Genomic DNA, 26,969 nt, shown 5'->3' with positions numbered 1-26,969 from the left:
AAAAATAAATTGTCTACTGAGGAAAAAATGTTGGGCATGTTCCAGTTTCACAACAAAAAGTGGGAGGTGGGGTTAGATGCTCTGTGCTTGGGCTGAAAAGGAAAAGTGCAGAAGGGTTGGGTAAAAGGCATTTCATGGAGAGCCAAAGAAGTCCAGCTGCACATCTTGCGTAAGGGAAAAACTTAAAAGACTCTCTCAGTATTTCTGAAAGTCAGTGCAACTCTCTATATACAATCGGCAAAGGAGAGTTGATAGATAAAGGTGGCAAGAACTCTATCACCAGATTAATTCTACTTTTCTTTTACCTTTTTTTTTAATGTTGCTCTTTTAGTTATTTTGTGTACTGCGGTCGTGATGCAGAGAATGGAGTTAGTCTGAAGGTAGAAAGCCATCATTTGGTTTGTTCCATGTCAAGCATAACATAGGACGAAACTCTCCTGTGAGTGTTGCAGAAGATGCTTTAGTACTAAATGCTTTTCTAGCTTTTGGACATCATCCTTCAGCCTCTGGTTTTAATCCTAGACCTTCAGAGTTTGTATGATTTATACAGGTGTGAACACAGAGACCTCTCTGGACTCTGCAGCATTCACTTGAATATCAGTGATAAGAGACTTTGGTAACAAACGATGTGGGTATGGGTCAGTGGTACAGGTGAGCTACTGGACTGGTTAATGTCTCCAAAATGAAGTTGTTCTGAATTTCCTTCCACATCATCAGACATCTAAATCCTATTTTCAAAAGTGATGTGACTTTCTAGGAAAGCCAGTGGTACTTGAATAAAGAAGTTCCTCATTAACTTTTGAAAAAGATTCTCGGGTTTCTAGAGTTTCAGTGACAGAGCTGAACCAATATTTAAATAAATACATGTAGGTAAGGCATGAAATGTTTTTTGAGACAATAAGAACAGGACAATAAACAATCATGAAAGGATGACTGAGAGAAAAATACATCACATGCAGAGCACATGATATAGCTGATTTTGATAGCATTGCTCCTTTCAGGGCCGTAATTTCTTTCTGTCTGCGATATGTTGGGGTGGGGTTTTTTCTTAATAAAAATCCAGTGGCAGTAGATAGGACGAAACTAAGATGCATATAAAGGTCCTACTGAAATGGAACGAGCTTTGAGTGGTGTTCTGGACTCTCTGCACACCCGAACAAAACACCATGAAACGATTCAAGAAAACACGAGGCACCTTTGGGAAGTGGGTCGGTCTGGGCTGGGCTGCCGGTGCTGGCGTCTGCATCTCAGGACACGGGCACCCCGCTTCCCATCTCTGCCGTGCCCGGCCCCGACTCAGCTGAATTGTCCAGAGCAGAGTCTTGGGGGGGAGGACGCTTCGATCGAAGCCTGACTCGCAGCGATCTGAGGTGAAAAAGGGTAGGTTGAATGCATCTGGTCATTAAATAGGGTCAAGTCTCTGGTCTGTCTTACCCCAGGCCAGTGCTCTGACCAGGGGCACTGAGGGGTCCTCCTTGTTCCTCCTGGCATGCAAGCCTGTCTGGGCTTCTCTGACAAAGTGTCATTGGAATTCGTGCACTTCCATGAAATACGTTGATACAGTTGAAAGGGCTGCCAGCAGAAAAATCCCTCCTTGCTCTTCTAGGAAGACAGTGAATAGGAGGCTACTGAGAGATACTTAATAGAATTAGTCTTATAAACCTGTCATAGCATAATTTATGCTTTCCTCTCTGTGGAGGCTACTGCTTTCCTGCTGTAAGTATTGTGAGAAAGTATAGAACGGTCCCAGACTGAGAGAAAAACAGAGTGGCTGTGAAATCCTGTTCTCATATGAATGCTGAGAAAGATTACTTGAAAAATGTGTAGGAAGAAAAATAACAGTGACCGTTACAGATAAGAAGAAAAGTCTTAATTCTTAAGAGAACATAAGCTTTGCCACATGTTAGGGAAAATTAAATAAAGAACCCTGAAAAAATATTTTGAAATATTAGTGGGTTGTTTGTTTTTTTTTTAAAACAGTGAAGCTTGCAGTGTTGTCTCCGTGGCCATCACCATGTTCCCTTCCCACTGACAGATCTGTGAGATTGTACAAGTAAAGAAAGCACTTCATTTTCTTCTTTAGTGTTTCTGTTTCTTTTTTCTTCTTTTTCTTCCTTCTTTTTTTCTTCTTTTTTTTTTCTTTTGGTCATATACATCCTTAAGGTTCAGACACTTGTTTTCGTCTAATACTTGGGGGTTTCTGTCCTTTTTCAGCTTTCCCTTGAATTTACACCTAAGGTCGAGCTTGGTTGTTTAATCGTTAGCCTTTTAAGGTTTATTAAGATCTAGTCTCCATTCTTCACTTGAGTTCATGTCACTGTGCTTCGCCATGTGGTCAACACGTATAAAACCTGCCGTGCTGTAGTGCAGCCAAAAGAGCATTGATTCTCATCACTGCAGCCGCTTCTCGGCGTTTGCTCATGGCTGAGGTTGGATGTTTTTTCTTCCATCTGCTGGAATCCCGGGGACGTTACAATGCAATATTGTTCCTGGCACGGAGCAGTGAACGTGATCTTTACTGTGGGAAAATTCCTCTGACAGCCGTGCTGGTTCGGCGGAGGTTTGTTGTCGATGCTCTCTTCAGTCACAGGATGTGGCTCAGGCAGCCGTGACCGCACAGGGGGACAGATGACGCTCCCTGCCATGTCACTCTGTTAACCTTCTCCCGCCTCCTGCCATTCTTCTCGTGCGCTCACGCCTCAGTCTGTCCCGACTCTGCCTCTTCTCTGCAATGTGTTTTGATTGCCGGGTCTCTGGCTTTCCAGCAGAGCCTGGACCTTGAAGCACAGCTCTCCATTGCAGTCTCATAAAGATTTTAGGTAAAACGGTGTTGCAAATGCAACTACACTCCTGTAGCAGTGAAACCCTTGGCTGACCTGGGAAATGAGCCTGGTCTGTCGTGTGGATCGCTCCCACACAGCAAGCCGGCGATGATTAGCTTGAGTTCTTCGCTATTTGCTGGAAAGGGCTCCGTATTGCACTGCTGTGATGACACTAGACAGTCTCTTGCATAGTGCTTTCATTAGCCTGTTATTTCTCAGACAAGACTTTTGCTGTCCATTAGGTCCTGTGAAGGTGGGCTTTGATAAGAACAACTTACAGGTAGTTTTTTAGCTCCCTACCAAAGAAGAATCAGGGATTTGGAAAAACTGGGATAGCCAAGTCTACTCCGGGGCAGTAGATGTGGGCTCTGAGGCACGCAAGAAGGCTCATGATGTGAGCGGTTCTTTGGGGGTAGAGTGAGTGATGGTGGTTGATGGGGAATCTCCAGACCCTGGCAGGGTGGGTGCTTGTCCCCCGTTCCTGGAGTGGTCACTAGTTCCTTGTCTCAGTCAGAAGGCGGCTGTGTCTGGACTAGAAATGAGTGAGGAACAGGAGCACAAGGAGGAGGACTTGTGTAAGGCTTCAGTCATGTCTGCGTAAATGGTAGGTACGTGCCACTTGGGAGAGCTAATACTTACTACTGCAGAAACACACCTGAGTACTGTGTAGAGAGCACCGATGTGAAATTTGACGGCCCAGCTCCTTCTGGCAGGGTCTGAAGCTTTTAAATAGAAACCGTACTGGAGCTCTTGGGAAGCTGTTACCCAGGGTGGGGGTCTGGAGGTAGGGGTGGCACCAGGAGGCTCACTGCACTCTGCTGTCAACATTTTCTAAGCAGTTGTGCAGGTTGTAGAAAGAGGTCTTGAGAGTTGTGGGATGGAAGTGGAAAGAGAAATGGTTTCTCTTTGAGGGTAGGAGCAATTAGGTGAGACTTTGACAGGGCAAAAGCCTTCCTAAGGTCCACTTGGCAGCTTGAAGACAGGAAACTCTATGCAATAAATAGATAAATAGATCAAAGGGCAAAAGAGAATGAGTGAAAGGTGCCTGGTGAGCTCTCCCTCTGCAGTGGGAATTCAGAGACTGCACTGGGTCCACCTTTGTGGGATTGTGCTTCATTTCCCTGAACTACCTCGTGCCTTGAGACCAGCTCTTGTCATTTGAGATGGCGCACTTTGTTCCCATTTAAGCAGCACCTTTAAATCTAGAGAACCTTACATTTCTTTTCAAACTTTATTCAGAAATCACTTCAACCATCATTGAAATGAAAAAGGATGTTTTATATTTCCCAGAAGAACTGTACTCTTTTTAAAAGCATAGCTTATACATGCAGTCTGTTGGTATCTAAAGGCTCTTTTATCCAAAAGCTGAGTTCTGCCTGTTTGCAGAACAGTATGTTAGATCTGCTGGTCTGGTATGTAGGGGTGCAAAGGTGACCAAAGGCTGTGTTTTTAGTGAGCTTGATCACGACCACAACATTTGCTGCAGTAGCAGCATCCCAGGTAATGGGAACCCTCTGATCCCACAGATGAGTAAAGGTGGCAGAGGTGGCCGTGGGTCAGTGGTGACCGTGCTCCCTCGAACAGCTTGCCGCGGGTGGGCAGCCGGTCTCGCCGTGTGCTCTACCCCACGTGCTGCTCAGCCAGGTCTGTTCCCGGACCTGGTTCCCCACATGCCGCTCAGGAGAGCGAGTACCAAAAGGTGGGTTTAAGGAGCACGGGCTCACGTGGGTTCAGTGGGCACGTGGCTGCTGAAAGCAGGGTAGCAGTGCCGGGGCACAACTGCGTGCAACTGAAGGGGATCATAAAACAGCTCTAGTAGAGCCTCTAAAGGCATAGTTTTGTGAACTTCTGGTGCTGAGAAATACAGAAATCCGTAGCTGGCTCCTGCAGAAGCAATGAAATTATGCCACAGTATTGCCGTAAGAAGTACGGATTTATGGATTATTTTCAAGAAACAATAAAAAGCATTGTAACTTTTAAAAAAAACATAAACCAGTATTTGTTTCTGAACTACTATCTAGCCCATTTACTGTGCAATACCCCAAAGTACATTATGGAAAAGTCCTTGATTTGGGAAATCAAAGGTTCGAATGATCTTCCTTTATCTGCAGAAGCTTCAGAACTGCCTGACACGATCTCTTTCATTGGGCTTGATGACATGGAAATGTTCAGTCATGTCATCACAGCATGTTTTTTTTTTCCTTAGACTGCAGTTGAAAGAGTTACTTCTATACTTAGGTCTGCAAAAAAGTCCTGTTGCTATTGCAATTTCTAATTTTTTTAAAGATGCTGAAAGGGGGAAAGCAAAGACATGCTTCCTGTGGCTTACCACTAGTATTTATTAATGTATTAAAATCTGTTTATTATACACTCTTAAACATAGCTTAGTCTAATCATTAGCATTATTGGGGTCTTAATTTGGTAGAAGTCGTGGATTGTTTGTTAAAGTTTTCACTATAAAATGTTCCTCACAGAGATCTATGTTTATGCTTCAGTAGCTCTGCATTAGGAGAAGGCACTATGTTGTGCTTTCAGATCCAGGCTTCCTTCTCCTTAAAACCTGCTGACTTTATTATATCTCGTTTTACCTCAAATGCAGTGATGGACAGAATACTTTTCTTGCACAGAATACTTTTCTTGCATGAATAGTCCTAGACAAATTACAGAAGCCTGAAGAATATTCAACTTTTAAGGCTGAGTTTCAATTTGAGGTTAATTCCAAAGGCGTGTACAAAAAACTTGATATTCTGATTTTAGAAAAAGGACGACAAAACGAATCAAGTTATATGGACATCTGCTTTAAGTGCCATTATTTAAATAAGTTGTGCACATTGTTGTCCCCTTATTTTCATCCAAGGGACCTCTGGCTGAGATGGAAGGGTATTTTGATCGGGAGATTGCAAGGAATGGTGCAGTCTGGGCCGGGAGGAGCTGCAGCCTTTGAGGTGGACTGGATACACAGACAGGATTCCCAGTGGGACCCAGTGGCAGGACAAGAGGCAACGGGCGCATGCTGAAACACAGGAAATTTTGTCCAAAGAAAGGAAACGCTCTTCACTCTGAGCGTGGTCAGACACGGGAGGAGGTTGCCCAGAGAGGCTGTGCAGTCTCCGTCCTCGGAGACATTCAAATCCAAATGACCATGAGAACCTGCGGCAGCTGGCCCCGCTGGAGCAGCGGGCTCGGGCTCCCTCGCAACCTGCGCTTCTGCGTGATGATTCAGGAGAGGCTTCAGGCAGAGGGTACGGAGCAAGGCAGAAGAGAGCAGAGAAGCAGGTCTTGAGAAGAGGAGGGACTGGGCTGTGCGTTGGGAAGGGCTGGGTGCTCCCCACGGGGAGGGTCAAACGCTGGTCCGGCTGAGCTCTGGGTTAGGAAGCGCGGGGCAGGCGTGGGGCAGCTCTGGGAAGAGCAGGGCTGGGACCCGCGCTTGGCTGTGGCCGGGGAGGTGGAACAAGCGGCCACCGTGCTATGTCCGTTTCATCTAACTTGTGTTTTGGCTCGAGTAAAGATCTATGGACGTGGCTGTCTTGCTCTGTTTGAACCATCCTCAGAGGGTGATTTATCACTTCACCGTGACTTTTTGCAAGGGGGCTGTCCACACTATCCATCCCTTGGTCCTGTAGGTTTGTATTCGATTTGGTTTTGCTTTGTGTTTACTGCTGGAGACAGAGTAGTCCTTGTCTGTTATAAACTAGTGAAGCACTCTGTTTTAAATAGGCAATATTAATAACAACATAAACCAAGAAAAACTAAAAAGACAGATTTTAAAGAAAATAAATGGTTTAACTGCAGCTTGCTAACCAGGAAATTGCCCCTTCCGAAAGCTCCTGCCCCGGAGACATCTCCTGGCTCTGCAGCTTAGTGCACGTAAATCCACTGCGCTTTGCGGCAGAGCTGAACTATGACTGTGGCTGTTGCAAGTAAAATATTCCAGTTCCCTTTTGGCTTCCACAGTGAGCGTTAAGTGTGTGTCTGTCCACTGCCTGCGTCAGGGCAGGCCCTTATCAAAGGACACGTAGGGCACATTTCAACAAGTGGTTTTTTTAAATCTTTTATGTTATTTCAGAGCAAAAGGAAAGTTATTGGCATTTCCTTAAGCAACTGTTATCTAACTAACTGCATTTAAATTGATGTTAATTCAAGCTAGTAAATGGCGGTGAAAAGTCGGTGAAGGGTTAGTTTGCTGATGCAATACAAATTCACGTACATGTTGCTTTCATTTGCATCTGTAATGCAGGGCTGAAGTTGAACCGAGTGAACTATTTTTTTCATAGAATATATTCTGTAAAAATAATTGTTCTGGTAAGAAGCAATTATTGCATACAATGAAAGCAATGTTCCAGAAGAGTCTTAACTCTCTCTGCACAGACACGGGAAAGATATTTGGAGTAAGGGGCACGTTGAGCACACGATTAAGACATAGTGGGACTTTCTACTGAGGTCTTTTCCCTGGGACCTGACACGGCATGCCAGGGGAGACTGTGGCACTTGATATGACATACCCTTTTCTTATTAAAGTACTTAACCCTTTGGTTTTCCCTACCTGTAATGTGTTGCACCAATTTCAGTCAAACACACAGTTAGCAACAAGTGAAGTAATGCAGCCTGAAAGTCTGTTTTTACCAGTTTACAAAGAGATGCGAGGGTTGAGATCAGGGAAGGTGTCATACTGGACCGTGTTCATCCAGTGCACTCTTTCCAGTGTTTGGTGTGAGCTGAAGAAAGGCACAATAGTCTGTGTCTTTTGGAATTTTTTTGGAATATATTTTGGAATACATTTTCTTGAGAATTTTCATTAAAAAAGACGAAACTATTTGCACAAGATGTATTTCTCATGCTGTTTGAAGTTTAGAGGACCCACGAGCCTCCACTCTCAGGGTGCCCGTAGGGGTCCTGCGGCATGGCTGTGGTGGTGCAGAGCCAGCCTTAATCAACCGAACGCAGAAGGCGAGTCGTTTCTTGTGCTTGAGGTTGCGTTTTGGCCACCCACCAAACCATCTTCAGCGAAGGATAAGTGGTGTCAAACACTACTTGCCTGTAGTGTAAACAGGGCCGGAGGCTAAAGTGGGTAAATAACACTGACAACAAATAGCGCCAAGCAGAGCCTGTAGCCGTCTGAAGGCTAATGGGTTTCATGAAGCATCAAGGAGTGACGCTGGGAGGCGAGCTGCCTGCCCTGCAGGCTGAGCGGAGACGTATGCGCTACGCGCTCTACTACAGGCTGAAGCTCTTCAGTCTGGTTTGACAACTGATTAGGTGGCGTTAAGTAAACAAATCAGGTATGCCAGAAGGGCCACAAACCCTTCGACTTGAAGAAAGGAATGCATCTCCATACTTAAATTTGTTAGGAGGAGGAATGTCTCCAATGGCAGGGGAGACTTGCTCTTCGGTGAAGTGACATCTGCTGATTTTATCCGCTTTGCGTACCTGCAAACACTATGCTCAGCATGACCTTCGTGCCTGGGCTGATGAAGTTGATAAACTCTATGTGCTATCTAGTACTGGACACAAGCCCTTGAATCTTTCATGACGCTGAAGGCAGAGAAGTGGCACAGTGCTTCCAAGTGTTGAGGTATCCCTGGTGTTACAGACATCTGTGCAGCAGCAGGGGGGAAGAGGGTGCCTCTCTCAGCTGAACACTTGCTTTTTAGGTGACTTGATCATGCCGCGGTCTGGGACCTGTTCAGGGGGAACTTGCACCCATAGCAGAGTGCACAGTTCAAGGTAGGTTTGGAGTGTAGCAATCTACTTTTCCTTCCTTGAAGTATGGGGCCCCTGACCTCCGCATAGCCTTCTCCTTTTCATATGCTTCCCCTAAAATTCCCAGAAACATGGGAGGCACTTACTTCTACGCATATGTAGATGTCTGCATCTGAGCTGCTGAAGCCTGACTCTGTGTACTCTCTCTGTAGTCAGCAGAGAGAAACAGGCGCTGCTGGAGTTGGCAACTGCTGAACCGACAACAAAACTATTCAGAACATCAGTGCTGTCTAATCATGCTGACCAGGACTTTTCCTGGGATGAGTGTTGTGGAGATTGGGAGCTGCAACCTCCATGTCTCCATCCTCTCCTCGTGCTGCTGGAATATAGCAGCTGTGTGGGTACCACCACCCGCCTGTCCAGGGGAGACACCAGCGGGGGGGGGGACAAGTTCCCTGGCCCTGGGCCATGTGGTCTGCTCAGAGGGAGGCCCACAACTAGTACCAAGTTTCTGAGAAACCTGAATAGTGTTAATGTCTGATCATTTAATTGCCGCTAAGTTGCCAGTGCCACTTACTATCGTGCCCATCTGGAGCCATGGTTCTACCATGGTGGTCACACATTGACCATCACTGGGCAGAAGGCATAAGCCGTAGTTATTGAGGCTTCTTTGTGTTTTGGCAGCACGGTGGTTTGCTGAGAGGAACACTGTGAACCAGTAAGTGCCGTGAGCTCCTAGTAAAGGTCTGCTGTATGTCCTAAGATGAATTCCCACATGGAGTTGGACTTGGGAGTCTCTGCAGTTTTCCTTTGTGACTGGTGCCTGGTGGGAAGGATGTTGGTGCAGTTGACGCTGCCATGAGGAGGGCAGATGCCATCACCCTTTGCAATCTTATTTTCCTCTAACTGTATATGTAAGTGTTCTATTACCATGACTAAACGCCTAACATTTTCTCTAGTGCTTTGTTTAGGAGAGCATTTCCAAGGTGTCTGTCAAGTTTAAGAGCCTACTTCTCCTAAAAGCCAGTGGTACTATGCTTAAGTGCTTTGGCGGGGGCTTCCTCTTCGCCGTACATTTGTTCCTCAGGCTGGCGCTTATCCACGTAGGGTTTTTTTTTTTATTTGGAGAACTTTGCATTTCCAGGAGGGGTTTTACTCTTCTGGTGTTGAGTGTTCAGCAGATAAGACTGCTGTGTCCCGGCTTGCTGCCTGCAGCCTGAGCCTCCCTGATGGACGTCTGTGCCTGCAGCGATGTGCCCCAAAGGGATTCCCAACACTGATCAAGCTGCAGGTTCAGGAGGGCCTCTTGCTTCGGTTGTTTTATCGACGCTTAGAAGCTCTTCTTTCTCAAGAAAAGCTCTGATAATCAATTTATCCAAACATTTACTAATTTTTGTGGTGAATCTTTTTTTATTCTGAGAGGAATTTTACATCTCCAGTCTGCAGGGCTGGCACGCATGGAAGCTGAGTGGAACCCCTGGAAAGAGGGGCTGGGACACCACCAAAATGCTGCATCTTGGGAAAACCAAAATTCTTAAATGACTACAGCTTTGTCCAGTGGAACTGGTGAAACAGTTTCTGGTGGACTTGGTTTCCCCACTGACTCTGCAGCTGTGTTATATTTATGGCTGCAGTGTCAGCTCATCCGCTGTTACGCACATGAGTGTCCACGTAGGAAAATACAAATAAAACTCTTGGTTGAATTTTTTCCCATGGTTATGTTATGGATTCTTTTAAGTCTGCTGGGGAGTGTGCTCAACACAGCACTCACTTATCCAGCAGGGACCTGCCTAAGTTATCTCTTCCCTGTCTAATTCCTTGCTGTCCCATGGCACGCGGGATAACTTTGTTTCTCCTGTCCCTTCCTAAGTTGGGTTGAAATGGCTGACAGGTTCCAGAGTTACTAAGCAGGGACAGACAGAGCGTGTTCTTGTGAACAGCTGAATTCCTCGGATACCTTCTTACGTTGTTTTGTGGATATTCCCTTGTAGGCTTAGAATTCCTTCTTAATTTTTCCCGTATGTACGATGAAATCATTGCTATTTATAATGTCAGATTTAACGTTCTTACTGTGTTTACTCAGACTGAGAAGTAATTTAAATTTGATCTTCCTCTCTCAACAATCATACTTACTTCTAACCGTGACCTTTTGGCATTAGATCAGCCATTATTAATGCGGCTCGTAATGCAATGTTGGCAATGTTTACTACTCTTCTGAATCTCTCTGACTTATTTTTTCTGCATCTAAATTGGATATATGTGTTTTTTCTGGGGCACACATGTTCCCTCTGATGCCAGTTTGCATGCAGTTTATTATGAGTCGGCCTTAATCCTAATCTGTGGTCCCTCAGAGTTGCGTAAAAAATGATGATAGTTTGTTTATAATCTGTTTTTTAATTCGTTATCCACCTCTGTTCACTCTGACATTTGAGGCTTTCATGTGTACCTTTTGTGCAGTTCTGGGGCATAGATCCTTGGAAATGACCCTGATATTAGGATACAAAAAAACCAAAACAAAACATTTCAGGTATTTCCCACAGTGTAGAAAATACATGCTTTTTTTTTCTTCTTCTAATATTTTAGTCTTTAAAAAACGCATTTAAATAGGTGGTTACTTAAATTTATTTAATTTAACTACGGTGCTGATCAGTTGCTTCCTTTGTTTTTAAGTTCTTCTTGGATCATATCAAAAGGTAGTGTGTTCTGCTGGTATATTTTTCAGATACAGCAGTGGCCCCATTTCATCACACAATTGCATGCATTTGGGACAAAAACTGTTCTCAGACTTTAACAACGCTATTACACATGCTTTGTTGAGCCATGGGGATTGATGTTATTGAAAAAATAACACATTTAATTTGGATTTGATATGTCATTTGCACACAGTGAGTAGATTGTCACACTGTATTGGTAACTGTCCTAGATATTGGTAGATAAACAGTTTTATGTTTAAAATTAAACCAACCGAACTGAAAACCAAACCAACAAAACCGAAATAAAAAAGAGGTGAATCATCATCTTTTGACAGTACTATACAGAAGGTGAGCTGTACTCTGCCACTTATAAAAGAATATTGCATTATTTTCCAGTCTCACACTGAATATTGGAAGGGAAGTGCTGTTGAAAATGGAGGATTTATTCTGTATCCTCTGTTGTAGGGAATGGGAATGCCTTTCCGCTCTGTTGCTCCCTGTTACTAGACCTCAGGTATTCAAGTAGAGTCCAGGGGCTGCTACCAGGGGAGAAATAGATGCCGTATTGCTTAGTATCTCAAGGCTCTGTCACCTACAGAAATTCGTGGTTCCTATGAGAACACAGGAGCCCAAGATTTGGGCTTTCTTGAAGATCAGGAGGCTAACAAGGAGCAAACACCCACCCCTCTGAAGAGAGCTAGACGCCTGCCCAGCATCCACAATCTCAGCCATATCCTAGAATTAAGTGCTTAAGCTGGGCTAATCCTTTCTTATTTTCTTGTACGCAATATTCTTTACATAGAGCTTTCTGTGTGTAATACTCTACCATTTCATAACTGCTGGAGCTTCATGTCCACTAGATGTGCCTCAGATGGGTGGCCTGGGAGAGGCAGAACACGCAGAACTTCCTCTGTTAATTTGTGAGCATCTCCTCGGAGCTGCCTCTCGCTTCCCCTAGTGAATGGCTTGCAGTAATCATCTACAGAGCAGTGCTGAAGCTAAGATCTTTGTTAAAATTGAAGTTGAAAGGCATTGCAATAACGTAATAGTTGGCTATTATGGCTCATTGTATCTCTTTTTTAAAAAGCAGTCTGTCTTTTGAAATTCATCTCTCAGATAAGGACCAACATAGACATAAAAAGATTTTTTGGTGGCAAAATCAAGAACTTGTTCTTCAGTCTGTCTTGTTATTTGTGTGCGTGCGCAGGCGTATGTTTACTCAAAAAACTTAGTTGTTCTAGGCATTAATTGTCTAAAAATGCTGCAGAGAAAGAATTTTTGCATGAAATGGGGTTGCATAAATGCAATATGGACTACACAGAAATATTTACAAAATCAGCATAAGATCAAATAATAATAAAAAAACCCAAACATTCCTGCAGTCCATAAATCAGTCTGGTATAAAATCCTTTCTCTATGTTGAACAGGACGAAGACCTTGACCCTTTTTCTGCCAGCAGTCTCCTTCCTTTCTGTGCCAGTGCAATAAGGGAACAGCGAGTCGCAAAGAGGGAATGCGGGTGGAAAACCTCGAACAAAAGGTGATAAGAGCAGGCTGTGAGGAGAACACTGAGGACTTCCAGACAGCTCAGATGTTCGGGGATATTTTCCACTGTCTGGCTAGCCGGTCCCCTTGCCCCCGTGTCTGGGCTGCCTGGCGCGGTCCCTGGGCCGCTCTTCTCCACAAACGAAGTGCTTCAGACGTGTCCTTCCAGTGGAACGCGCCTTTATTGGCTCTCCTTGGCTCTGAATGCTCTGTAATCCAAGCCAGCGGACCCCACGGGACCCCTGCCCCGCTGCCCGCTTTCCTGCCGGGAAGCGCTTGTCAGGGCTGTCCTCCCTCCCGGCCGGACACGCTCCCTCTTCCCGCGGCCACCACTCCAAAGGTGCCATCTCTGAGACGCTGGCTTCGTGGAGTGAGGGAGGTGTTGGAAAAACGCCCCGCAGATGGGTAATCGTTCACACCTCTGTGGCGGGGACTCCACGTCGTTCGGTTCGGTTTGGTTGCTTGGGACGTTTGTTTGTACCTTAAATACGTGATCCTGTGAGATGAGAAGCTGAAGTTGTACCGCCGCGGTAGATTCTCCCTGGTATAAGCATGATGTCAACTTTTTTCGCCAGAGATGTCTGTTAAAGTTAATTAAGGGTCTGCAAAGTTGAGCAGAACAAGGCCAGAGAAAGTGTAAAGCCAAGGAGCTGTAGCTCAGTGACACATGATGCTATTTGGCTTCATTTTTCTCTAGAGCCTGAAAAAACACCTTGCAGTATTTTGGTTTTTGTCAGTCAAGAGTTGGTGTGGCAGCTGTTGCCAGAGCCGACAAAACCTACAGAAGCTGGTGATCATCACGGTGTGGGTGAGTGGGGGTCTCGCTGGGTTTTTAGGAGGGAGCTAACTAATGTTCCTAGAGGCAAAATAAATTCCTTTTGGGGGTTGCTGAATAGTGTGGACTAACTGCACAGTTGCTCAGAGATTTCCAATAGCACCTTAAATGCATTAAATTTTTTAATGTCTTGAAAAACTTTCCATTTCAGACATTAAAAAACTTGTATAACAGGGGACTTGGAAAGTACAGTCAAGTTTAACTAATGTAATAAAAATCCTTACCCTTCTTTGATGCTGACTGAGATTATCCTCTAGTTTCCCTCTGGACACTCGAAGGTGTGGGACCCCTTCCCTTGTCCTGGGGGGAGACAGATGAGACCTCCCCTGTTGAGGTGAGCTGCTCAGGAGAACCTCACAGGTGGGATGGATTCGTTTCCCATTCCCAGAGTTTCTCCTGTGGAAAAGGAGGTTAAGCTCAAAATGAAATGTTTCTCTAGTGACAAGAGAATATAAAGATTTCTGGTTTAGTGAATCAGCATAAGGCACGTGTACAAATCTACCTCTGTTGGTAGCTCAAATTTCCTGCTTGCACTGTTTTGCTTGAGAGAAATTACTCTAAAGCAGAATTTTACATCTATATAAAAATTTAATATTTCATTATCCAGCTTCTTTATTAAAACTCAAACTATGCTTTAGGGTTTAGACACACGTGTCCTTACAAAACAAAGTAAAATATGTATATTCTTCTTCTGCAGTGATAAACTGAGGAATAAAGGATATTTGCTCCAAGAGTGGCAATGGTTGGGGAGCACATCCCTTTCTCTGGAAAATATGAATGTATAGGAGAGAGCTTTGAATAGCATATATATTTGCTGCTTTAAGTATTTCATGCTGATTTGTGGAGAAATGTATAGAAGCTACATTGTAAATGAATCTAACACTTGAACAATGTCTTGTGCACATTGTAAGCAAATCACAGCAATGCTAACACTTGCAGGAGATTTCATTTGTCGTTCTCTGTACACTAATTTACATTATAAGAGAGATATATGTATAAGAGAGAGAAACTTTCTCATAGGAAGAGATTAAATTTGTTGACCCTTCTTTGCAGAATAAACCAACTGCAAAACTCAGGGTAGGAGACAGAAATTTGTAATTCTGGTAGCCAGCCAGCAAACTAAAAGGTTATGGTCTTACAAGAGCAGTCGATCAGAAGCAGGTTTTAACACTTTGTCTGAGTCATTTTACGAAGTGTTTTGGGTAGACTTGAAAGAATTTCAGAGAAAGTCTTTCAGTGGCCTGTCAAGAGTCACCTTCCCCACAAGGCAAAGCGCTGACCTGGCAAGCCTAACGCTAACGAAATAGATTATTATGAAATCCTTCCACAGATACTGCATGGGTTGTTTAGGCTTTTCGACTGCCTATGTGCGTCAGCGTAGTGAGAACTTGGCAGCGGGCCTGGGCTCCGTGAGACCTTCAAGGATGTCATTGGAGAGCCCTGAGGTTTTGCATCTTCCTTCGAAACAATGCTGTGGGAAGTTCAGATCTGCTCATCAGAGCAAAACTTACTCTTCAGCCATTGCACAAGTGCACTAGGGTTTTAGTTCCAGAGATTTCTGTTTAAAGATGCTGGGAGAGCTACTGGTACATAATAGACATGTTTCTTTTGTGAACTTGCCTCGGTTGCTGGAAAGCCAAGCCAGAATACTTGCTTTGCTCCACGCACTGCAGCTTCTTGTCAAGCTGTTTTGACTGAAGGAGGTGTTACCGGCTCTGAATAGTCAAATAAGTAGTTCAGTTCTGGGAGCAGAACTACAGTCCTTGTCAGAGGATTTGTGCCACTGTCATTATAGCATTATGGTCAAAACCGATTTGGACATGTCTTCCTGGTGCTGAGCATCCATGCACGTCACTGCAAATATTCATTACGATTGAACAGCCAGGCCATTAATTCGGGTGCTTAAGTACAGATTTGTGGACATCTGGTTAGTCGTTGCCTAAGGGTTGATTCGAGTCACCGTGCAGCGGTGTCCTGTCCGCTGATGGACAGAATAAAAGTTGCCTGTTGGAGAGTGTGTTATGAGATGTCTCACCCCAGGGTATGGCCTCTCCCGGGGCTTAGTTCCAGAGATAAAATGCAGATCAGTGCTCCCAAAAGGCTGGTGGTCCTAAGTATTCTCATAGTATGTGCAGAACACGAAGAGACCGTTCAACGTGCGGGATGGAAGGCAGGGAAAGAGCTGAAGAGCATTTTGCTCCAGCAGAGGTGACCAGGAGAGGAGCTCGGTGTGCCTCGCAGGTGCCCCCCTGCCAGGACGGGAAGGACAAGGAGATCAGGCTCTCTACAGCCTCTAGATCTCTCTCCTTCCTCATGGCACTCGTGGGCCGGGGTTGTTGAGGGTCCATACGGACGTTGGTGGGCATGCACATTGTGTGAGCTTGGGGCCGTGTTCCTATCCCCAGGAGCAAAGGGGTTGGTGTGGCAATGGGCCACCGTGGCTCTGACCCACGTGTTGCTTTCCAGCCTGCTCTTAGGGCAGCGGTGGCCGCAGCCAGCGCCTGCTCGGTTCCCTAATGACTTAAGCACATTTTGATCCTCGGGTGGCGGGTCCTGCCAGCCAGTGCTACTCGCTTTTCCAGCCTGCTGCTCGTGGTGCCATTGCGTATTCCGCCACCAGCACAAACCTCCTTAGCACACGGAGCAGCAGAAGTGTTTGGGAACGGTTAACCCACAAAAGCTCAGAAATGGGGGTCGGTGTTGTTCTTTAAGTGCTTCACTTGATGGACTTGCGTCTGTCTCCTTTCTCCTCATCCACCAGCAGTGCTTTTCAGTCTTTGCCATCTTGGGAACTGCCTACACTCAAAAATGTTCTCGGTTTTGCCCCCACTGGACAGCCATTCCTATGGATGGCCCCCAGTGTCTGGGAGCTTCTGACCATCGGCTTACTGCTTGGCTGCTCTTAAAGCAGCACGAGACAGGCAAATTCCTTTTGTCTGTGGGGGGATTGGATGGAGCCCGCTTAGGGCTTTGTTTTTACATTTGAACATTTTTAAATTACTCGGCATCAGAAAAAAATAAGCTCAAAGCACACAAAAATGCACTCGCAGAGGCTAAGAAATGCTAGATCTAGATGGTTTAGAAGAATAAAGAAGAAATAAGGAAAATATTTCCTTGGTTGCTAGGACGCCTTTTTATCACTGAGATCAGTGTGGTTTGGAGTTTTTCTTTCTATTTAGACGTGTGACTTATTTATTATGGTTAGAGCATTGTTACAGTGTATTCTGACAATAGCTTTAAGTAAACGAGGGAGTTGACTAGCACTTTGATGTGAAAATTAGGTCTGAAGTGTAGATTGGCCCAGGATTTTAATTTTTCTTCGAAGGAAAAATAATGACAAGAGTTACTGATAGAAATTCATGGTTGTTCTTTATTGAAAATGCCCTAAGTGGCATTTACTAGGACGTTTGTCCTCGAAATTTATTCTGTTTGCACAGGAACACTTTGCATCTAGTGCAGCTGAGAAGAGGAGTGTGAATTCAAAGCAGATATTTTCCTGCTAGCGTTACAGCCCCGGGTGGGGGGCTTTAGCATCACGGAGGGAGATCTATGTCTGGTTCTTTGTCTTCTGCTTTTTGTGACAAAGGAATTCCCATTTGAATTGCTCTGCTCCGTTCAAGCCCCCTCCGAGCCTCTGGGTTAGCAGCAGTCAGTCTTTGCAGTGTCCTGACGTCATCCAGTGTATGCATAAGCTCTGCTATTGTCTTACGGAGAGCAGGGGCTGGGGATTGCAGTATCTGGTGGCTGCTACCTATTTATGCCTGCCGGTATCACGGAAAGGACGCTGGCCGGCCCTTATCTCTTGGATTTAAGACAGGCGCTCCTGCTTTTTGCTTCCTGAAGAAGGACCTTTGCTGCAGTTGGAAGGAAAAGCTGTCTGCGGTGTGGAGCAAAGGAGGGGAGAGGAGGAGAGAGGAGAATCTGGCCGCTTGGATAGCCTGGACTGCATTGTCTGGCTTCATGACCCCTGCTGCGTAGCAGTCTCATCCCTGCTCTCATACACTCCCTCTGCCTTCCACTCTTTTTTCTTCTTTCCTTTTTAAAATAGCAGCATCTGGGGCCAGCCATGTTTGGCACTGAATCTTCATGTAAGTAAATGCATCCCACTTCCAACCCTTTTTCTGTTGAGGACGGGGCTTGTTTTAGCCTCGCCATACCCACCGCACTTGCAATTCCCTTTGCTGGAGGTCGTTGGCTAAAAGCTGCGGTCCTTGCCTGTTTACGAAGGGATGAAAGATGCCGGAGGGGAAGCATCTCCCTCCTAACTGCGGGTGCATCCTCGATGCCGGCAGCAAGGCAGCGTAGGGCTGTCAGCGCTGCTGAATTCGGGCCACTGAAAGATGGGGAGAAAAAGGCAGTTTCGCTTGAACGTGTTAATTGATAAGATCGCATCTGTCAATGATCGGGAATTGCAAACGCTCTAATGAATGCGCTACTGGGATGATATGTTTGGGGACTGGGAATGCTGCAGCATTAGAGGGGCGAGAGCTGGGGGAGAGTGATTTAATCAGCAGGAAAAGACTGTCTGTCTCATTTGCTTCATTTTTGTTCCTGGCAAAAAGGAGGCTTGCGTGGGATCCCTCCTGTAACTGGAGAATCCAAAATTAAATTAGGTGGAATTCTAAATATGAGGTGAAAAATGCAAAATAATAGGATCATTTATTTGTTTCTTCCTAATCTTTGTGCTGGAAAATCTTAACTGAGGCAGTCTGCTGTATAATAGCAGTGCAGACGCATGTCATTGAAAGCAAGCCAGTTTTGCTTCAACGGGAACAGTAATTACCTGCCTGGCAAATCTGGCCGCAGAGGAAGGCTGGGGCTTTATATATAAATAATGTTGCCGGTGACAGTGCGGCTGTGTGGAGACCAGTCTGATCCAGTGATTATCGGGTGACTGAAAAATAGAAAACAGTCGGTTTACACTGTATTTTGTGCACAAATAGTGCTGCGTGCTGAAAACGTGTCTCATTTGAATATGAAGCGGTGGCTCTTTTAGAGCGTTATAATGTGCAGCATGGTGTAATGTCTCTGTGCTGTCAGGCTGGGACCCGTTCTGCGGCTCGGCTCTTCCTGAGAAGTGGTAAGAGCATCGGGAGACCTCGAAATCACGTCCTCCTGGCTGTCAAACCCTCATGCTCCCCAAGGGTTAATGGGTCCTGTTGCCTGGCTCCGGCAGCTCCCCCCCCTCTCTGCCACAACACCTGGTCAAGGTCAGGCAGCACAAAAACAACATTTGCTTTTAGATTTCTTTTGTTTGGGGACCCATTTTTCATGCACGGTTGTAAACACGTTTGCAGCTCTGGGTCGGCAGAGCGTGAGCAGAGATGCCAAATGTTGTAGCTGCATCTGTTTATACGCTGCCGGCTCTGTCTGTGGGGTCTGCCGCTGCGAAAACGCACATGAACGCGCTTTGAGATAAAATCGGTGGCGTACCTGCCCTCTCGCAGAAAGCACGTACTGCATACGCGGGAAGTCAAATTATTCAGCCTCCTTCGTTTTCGTGGGCCTCTCTTGTTTTATGAGGTGCACTAATAAATGGCTTGCTTGTCCCATGGGGCTTTTTGGCTAAAGTCACTGGGTTGTACCACCAGCAGCTGTGGCTGCTTTTGTTTCCGTGGTCCCCACAATTTAGAAAAGGGCGACGGGAGCTTCCCTAGCAGCCACTACCTGTTTCCCAGCAGGGTCTAGCGGCATTATTTGCCTTTAAGAAAGGGGTTAAACGCAACATGGCTAGTTGCCATCCGTCCACGCAGAGGCTGCGGCCGGTCCCTGCCTGCGCTCCCCGGCCAGACGAGGGCGAAGGCAGCGTGATGGCCTCGGCTTTGTTCAGATTCCCTCCCCTGAGCCTCTGCTCACGCCTGGACCTCGTACCCCAAGGGGCCGCTTGGGACCCGGGAATTCCTCTCCGGGTTGGACTGGCCCACGGGAGGAGAGCGGGGTCACCGGTGATGCCCCCCGCACGCCTGCCCGCGCAGGGCAGCCCTGGCGTAACCAGCCCTGCCCGCACCGCTGCTGGAGGAATGGCGGGTTTGCTTTCAAAGAAAGAAAATTGGATCGAAAGTAATTTGATCAAAACGCAGCCACAGCTAGGGGTTTGGGGTCCTTCCTCTCCTCCTGTCTTCTTCCTATTTTCAAGCTGTCAAATGCCATCAGTGCGACTAATTGTTAATATTTCTGTCCGGCTAAAACATAAAATAAATAACATAAAAAATTAGTCAGATTCAGCATCATCTAGTCCTTGAAAACACGACAGGAGCCATTTCTGCTGCTGCCCAAAAAGCATGCAATGAGCAGATTACGTTTTTTTTTTAATCCCGCTGTTTACACTTAGTATTTAGGCTTGCATTTCTCTTTCATCTGATTAAAAACCCAAGCAAAATGGCCAGAAGCAAATCCTGGTTTAGAACCTTTATTCTGTCACTCGGTATCAAAATATTTTAAATGTCACATCAACTCTCATTCAGCGATCTCGGTTTTTCGTTTTGCTTTTAACAGCAGTCGGAAGGGCAATAAAAGATAGTCCGAGGGCCATTGTAGAAACACAGGCATCTGCTTATCGCCTCCTGGACGCAGGGAAGGACAAACAGCAGGCGACGCCGGCCTGTGGAGGGGGATGAGGCAGCAGGCGATGCACAAACAGCTGCTAACGCTCCGGCGCATGATGAGCGAGGAAAGAGTATGTAAAGCAAAAACCCCGTGAAGCGTCCGTGGGAAGGGTTGCGCTGTGGCCGTACGGTCATGCTCGGTATTTTCCATCGGTCATGTGTCCTCTTTATAATCCCTACGGGAAAAGTCTGCGCTGGAGAGCCTTCGCCTTCGATGCTTTTGTGCTGATCCACGTGCAGCCGTGCCGCCGGGGTGCTGTCGGGGGGCTGTATGCATGGGGGGGGCAGCTCTCCGTCCCATGCCACCTCTCCGGCTGAGCTGACAGGTTTGTCTGCTCGCCGTAATTGTTTCACCTTCTGTAAGGGCTAAAGAAGACTTGGTTTGATAAAGCATTGGGGGAGGTCAGGGCGATGCGGCACCACCAAATCTGTCTGTGTGATGGGAAGAAATGGGGCAGGGTGCGATTCAGAGCCTGTAAAACGAGCGAAGTGGCACTCGGAGAGCCGTGTCGTGTGTCTGAGAATGCGCACCATGTGTGCTTCAGGTGCCCCAGACAGAGTAACTCGGTAGGAAGCTGCGAGGAAGGAATCGCACACACACGCGTATGCCGCTCGCCCCAACGCTGTTGAAAGGACCTAGATGCGTGCTGTGAAAGTCTGCGGGGATGTTCTCAGTACCGCTGCATTTGTTCGTGCCAGGGTATTTTTAACCTAGCGGCAACGCTAAACTGTGAGGGTTATATGGGAGGTTGTCTGGGCGCTGCTCTTCCAGCCCGGGCAGCTCGGGGAGATGCTCACGGTGGTCCCTGTCTGGTAGGTAGATCAGCAGCTGCACTCTGGAAAGCGGCGAGACTCTGGACCAAAGGAGAGCTGACCAAAGGACAGGAGAAATGCAAAACCAAAGGGCACACGGAGCTTTCCTCCGTCAGGAGGCTAATGCTGGAAGGCTGCTCTCCACGGGGAGGCTGGGGAGTGCTGTGGAGAAGGGGAGAGCTTGTGTGTGCCAGGGAACGCTGCTGTGCTTGTCCCAGGCTCGCTGTACTGTCTCCTGCTCTGTCTGTTGAGAAAGTGCTTTTGTTCCTGGGCATTTTTTTGGTCAAACACTCTTCCAGCCAGAATGCGATAAATGGGAAAGGTTGCACCAAGATAATTGATTTTATGGCATCAGAAAAGTAGTCTCCTAAAGCCCTGCAAAACAGCAGCAGCCAGCAGTGGAGAAATGAGAGATCTTGGCATCAGATATTAAGAGCAAGGACAATCCAATTGGCATGGGTGCTGCTGTCCTGGGCCGGTGTGCCTGCCTCCTCCTTTCCCCAGCACCGGTACTCACCCCCACCTGTGGGAGAGCCAGCCAAAACCTGACCCCGTCTGCAGGCAGGCAGCGTTGAGCAGGTCGGCTCCCCAGGCTGGTTCATGGGGTGATTAAATGAGCAGAGGCACCAGGGAGGGTGGGACACCGCTGTTGAAACTCTGGTGGGATGGCAGCCTTGGCAAGAGTGGGCTCCACTGAACCAGCAGATGACCAAAATGCTCCTTTTGTGGGCATAAACAGCCCACTGCCGTCCCGAGTTGCCGAGACCAGTAATAACAGTAAGTACAGGTACCTGGCATCAGATGACAGCCACGGTTTCACAGTGACGTTACGCAGGTTTCTCAGGCAACTGTACGTCAAAGAGAGGTTACAGGAACGTACCAGAAGCTGTAACTTTAAACCAATATATCTGGCTGCTGAGGTTCCCGCTGTTCCCCGTAGAATCGGGATTGTTGACCAAATTGCGGAACCAGGTCAAAGAGAGGCTTGGCTACACCAGCGTCAAATGCCAGAGTAAACCTGGATTATGAAAGGGATTGAGATTGCAGGAGCTGTAATAACCTTGAGAAATTCAGCAGTGAAACTTCCAAGATATTTGGAGGGAAAATGTAGTCTCGCCTCCTACTTCACAGTAGATTTTGAGGATTTACTGAGTGCTATTATTGTTGTTTTTTAAATAAATGTATTTTTTAAAAATACGAACATGAGATAAGAGAGGGTTCTGCAGGCTCGGTAAACTCCTTTGGGTGTGTTACTTTGTTGGGTGCCTGAGGTGATGTCTCCAAGGGCTTGACTGTATGTGTGCTCGGGAGGACAGGGGCTTGAAGCTCAGCCCTCCTCCTCAGACAGCACCAGCGGCAGCTCGAATTCGCTGTGTTGAGCTGTTTACAAGCAGGCAGCCGTTGGGAAAGTTTAAGTGCACCTTGCCCTTTCTTCCTCCACAAAGAAAAAGTGAATGGAGAGATGCCTCACGCATTCGACAGCGTTAGATGATCTGGCTCTTGCAGCCCTGGATCACCTTTCCTATCTCATTGGTTTAGTGGGCGCAAGGACCTGATGTAAAGTTACTGGATACAGTGCTAGTCTCCGGTGTAGCTGCGTCCACACAGGAGCTTCTTGAATGGGGAAGAAATCTCAAGGTGCGTGCAGTGAATAGGGTAACCTTTTTTTTTCAGATTGTTGAATTGGTTGGTCCTTGCCGTAGCTAAAAGCATAAGCTATAATTAGTGGAGGGGTCTGTGATTGGTCAAAGGTGACAGACAATCTTTCAGATTTAAGACAAAAAACCATAGAATAAATTAGGTTGAAGGGACCAGCTCCTCCCTCAAAGCAGGACTAATCTCCAAGTTCAAGCCGGTGAAAGATACCATCTCAGTCCATCTGCATGTTTGCAAAACGGTATGAGATCAAAACAAGCTTCAACTTTGACCAGTTTAATTTACAGGGCCAGAAATAGGGATAAATTTTTATGGCCAAGGACAACTGAAAGATTATTAGAGTCCCTTTGGGCCATGTGACCCAGATAGGCAGTGCAGTACATGCAGTGAGGACTGTGTCATGTTGTTTGAGCTGGGGTAGAAGCAGTAGAGTTTCATGTAATTTGGGGGTAATGAATGGGTATGCCAAGCAAAAAAACTTACTCGCAGACCAATCTAAGTCATCTCTTTTCATCTTGGCTAGAATACCCTGCTTGATCCCTGGAGCACCAGGAAAAGGTCTGTAAAGTGCTACAAAAAGAGCATGTGGGATTCAGGGAGACAGAGTATTCCAGGTTTCAAGATTAATGGGTATCTTTCCTGTTTGGTGAAAATACTGATGTAACATCACCATTTAGACCCTTTCATGTGAAGGTCACTATCTATAATGAGAGATTACAGAATCTTAGAAATGCCATTATGTTCCCTATTGTAAAGGATAGGATGCTGAGGCTCTATGTTAGGGAAATAAGCTGTACAACTGCAGAGAAAAACCCTTGCTACCCAGAATCGGGTGTAGCTCTGTGGAAAATTGGCTGGCTTTGCTGTGTTTGATCAAGGTGAAGCTTATGCTTAGAGATCAACTTCAGATGCTCAGAAACCGGGAGTGCAAGTGAACCCATATTCTACGTAGACCAAGCATTGTGCCATTGCTTCCCAGCATTAGAGGGAAAGTATTTTAGGAGTTCCTAGGGCTCTCTATGGAATTCATTTGGAAACGGTTTATTAAGCGTTTTGATCATTACATGGGAAGTAGAAGGGAAATTCTTGTGAAACTACAAGGCAGCTGTACAAAATTGAAGTCTGATATGTTTGACCTCTTCTGAGAAATCCAGTGGCTGCGAAGATCTTTCCTCGGTGCAGTGAAACAAAGGATGCTGAGGTGACCCTCAAAGCACGCGAGGTAGTGTTTCAGCCTAAAGCAGGAACCTAACGTGAAAACGGTACAAAGTTGGTGAGCTTTTCAGAGAAAATATATAGCTCTAGTGGGGACTTTCCACGTTTGTGTAGCCCTTACGTAGCTATTGCAAAGGTTTGACTGAACAGGGAAGAAGGATGAGAGAGTGGTGGGAATGAGCTCTGGGAGAACATGCCTTGTGCTCAAAAGGTCTGTAGCCTAAGAAGCCATGAGGAGATTTTGAAGATGCCAGTGGAAAGATTACCCATCTCCCTCGGCCTCTCATGTTTAACGTGCCACTCATTAGCCCAGGGATTTTGCAATCTACAGTGATGATATGATTTCATGTATGTCATCACTCCAGCAAATGCTAACTTACATTTTACCGCTAGGAATGAGTCTTGGAAAGCTGTTGTGTATTTGGATTTCCTGCTGTACTTGCCTGAGTGTGGAAGTACCGGTCTTGCGGCGCATCAAGGAGTTTTAAGAGGATATGATCTTGATGTTGACGAGTTGTGATTGTGCAAGTGCAGCAAAAGGAAAATGTACTCAGTTACATATTTTAAAAGTTCTTGGATGGGAGTAGAAAAAGGAGATCAGATATTTTTCACTTCATGTGTTTGCTGCATTTTTTAAAAGTAGTAAGGGATCGCAGGATGAGGACACCACTAGAAGAGAAATTCTGAGGGGAAGGCCATATATTACGGCTCCATGGAGCTCAGAAAATGGCAGCTGACTCCACTTGTAAGATCTCTGCTACAAGAAAAGGAAAAACTGCTGTAAGAAGAGAGCAGCTCAAGCAGAACCTGAACTGCACAAATCGCTGGCTTATTGATACTTAACATGAATCACACTGACTCTGAACTGACTTAGCACAAGGAAAATACTGCTGGTCATATATTAAAAAAAAAAAGAAAAGAAAAGCATCACAATTGGCAATACTGAAAGATGCTAAAAAGGTGTATTTAACATTCGGGAAAAAAGCTGAATGTGGAAAATATTAGCACCACTAACCTTTTTTCCTGTCAGCTGCATTCATTACTGCCATTAGTAAGGTATCTAGGACTGTTGCAGTGGCAGTAAATTCTGCCAGTGTATTTGCATAGAGGTGATAACCAGTCACTCAAACCATCCATCTGCTGCAAAACGCTCTCAAACTTTGATTTAGATTATCGAAGAGAATACAGTAGATCAGAAATGTTGAATTAGCTGGTGAAGAAACACATCAAGTTGTGTGTGAAGATCCTGTGCTGTGCTTTGTCATCCACAAGGACATGAGCCCAAAACAGTCCCAACTAAAAAGCCCTGGAAATTTTATAGCCAGGGAGTGGAGGCAAAGGTCTGCTAGAGGGTTAAGTAAGCCGGGGAAAGTGTTCTGTAACTCAGCAACGTATATCAGCCTGGCTATTCTCTGTGTCCTCTGCTGCTTGCGTGGTCCACGGTGATAACTCCAGATAAGCTGTTATTATTATGTACAGAGCGAAGAGGGTGATAATCAGGCTGCCTGTGCAAATGGATGGAGAAAAGCTCCGAATGGTGGAAATGAGCAGCCAGATAAAAAGCAGCAGGATCTGAGCTGTAAGCTCAAGAGTGGACATTCCTCCAAGAAACCACCCAAGTGTGAGAAGCCTAGCGCACGGCCATTGAACGGGAGGACACGGTGTCCTCTGCCACAGGACAGAAGAGCGGCTCCGTGGCAGATTCCTCTGCGACTGCTGACCAGGTGGTGATGTCCTTCTGAGGCTTCAGCTGGAATGTTGTGATAGCACGAGGAGATGGCAGCCGGATGAAGGATTTCTCAAGGGTGTTAAATAAGACCTACTACATCATCTTTAGTATCATTTACAGTTGCCACGCTCTAGTGGGACTACTGGGTGTTGCCCCAGCCCGTAGGGATACAACGGCTTACGGTGACCAAGAGATTTAAGTTGCCTACTTGGGATAAAGGGCTGGTGGTCTGTCACAGCAGAGAGGGGTCCCACACGGAACGGGCATTCAAAGGCCTTTGCACGGGACCTTTTCTAGAGTTACCTTCATAGGTATAAACATTGTCGTGACGTGCTGGGATACCCTCCGCGCCACAGCAGGCGGCATCGCTGCGAGCACTGCGCGTCGCAGCCTGCCGTGGCCGTCTGGTGGAGAGGGACGTGAGCTTGGTCGCTCCGGGGCGTTGCGTGCATGCTAATGGCCGGGAGTCTCTGCGGGTCTTGGCTGCGTGTCAGAGGGGAATGAAGCTGTAGAGTGAAAACCAGTGCCCTGTACTGCAGGAGTTCAGTGAACTACGTGCCTGGCATTTAGTTAGTTTATATCTCGTTTGTGCGTCTGCAGTGACATTCCATTAATTCTTCCATAAAATATAGATAAATACGCACACAGAATTACGCAAAAAGACAAGAAGAAAAGGCTCGTGTTTGGACTTGCCATCCTTAAGAGTATCCCCTAAACACAGAGGCTTCCCTGAGGGAACAAAGTGATGGGACTCTCTAATCCGGAATGTCAGCGCAGCCACCGTCACTGTAGAGCGAGGCACTGCGGGCAGCAGCTGCTGCCTGCAGTCTGGCAGTAAATACGCGGCGTCTGCATTTCCAGTTATTCTCCTTTAGTTCGCTGATTTGTATGTACTCCAAATCAGTTTTGGTTTACACTAGGAAGAAAGAGGTGTCTTTTTGTCATTGAACCATCTAACTATGGACGAAGGAGTTAAAAAAACCTCCCAGTTTTGATCTATATATATATATATATGTAGTATGTGTGTATGTATTTTTTAATTTTTTTTTTTTTTTTACTTTGACAGCTGTTGTGAGTGAAAACTATAACTGCCTTGGTTTTGCTAGAATTGTAAAACAGACCAGTTGACCGAAGTTAAAGCAGTTGTTTCCGGGCGAAGGAAGAGCCTGAAGCTGTCTCCCCGTATAGCATATCACTGGTGATGTGAAGCCGTGGTCTTACTGCCTCTCTCCAGGGAGTTCAGTGCCATGGCAGGTAGTAACTCTCGTTGTTCCTGTGTGTGGGGAGCCCAAAAGTTTACATATATCTGGAGATTGGACTACCCTCTCATCTCCAGAAGCATTGCAGACATACTGA

The 26,969-nt window shown here is 46.2% G+C and overlaps 1 protein-coding gene across 10 annotated transcripts in view; it reads left to right on the top strand.

Annotated features, from left to right (window-relative positions):
* The window catches only part of ST7 (suppression of tumorigenicity 7), a 156,085-nt gene that overhangs the window by 25,429 nt on the left and 103,687 nt on the right, over positions 1-26,969 (top strand). The window contains exon 1 of one of the 10 annotated variants that reach the window (XM_030014627.2): positions 8,470-8,546. The exons of 7 other annotated variants lie outside the window; for them this stretch is intronic. In XM_030014627.2, coding sequence (XP_029870487.2) covers positions 8,485-8,546 — 62 coding nt within the window. In that variant the 5' untranslated portion in view covers positions 8,470-8,484. Of the gene's footprint in view, positions 1-8,469; positions 8,547-17,279; positions 17,684-26,969 lie in introns of those variants that run through there. 2 more of the 10 variants (XM_041123437.1, XM_030014624.2) reach the window with 2 other exon arrangements.

The sequence above is a fragment of the Aquila chrysaetos genome, chromosome 5 (genome assembly GCF_900496995.4).
Source record: "Aquila chrysaetos chrysaetos chromosome 5, bAquChr1.4, whole genome shotgun sequence".
Taxonomy (NCBI): Eukaryota; Metazoa; Chordata; class Aves; order Accipitriformes; family Accipitridae; genus Aquila; species Aquila chrysaetos.
Note: the sequence above shows the minus strand (reverse complement) of the source record. Positions and strands in the feature narration are given on the sequence as shown.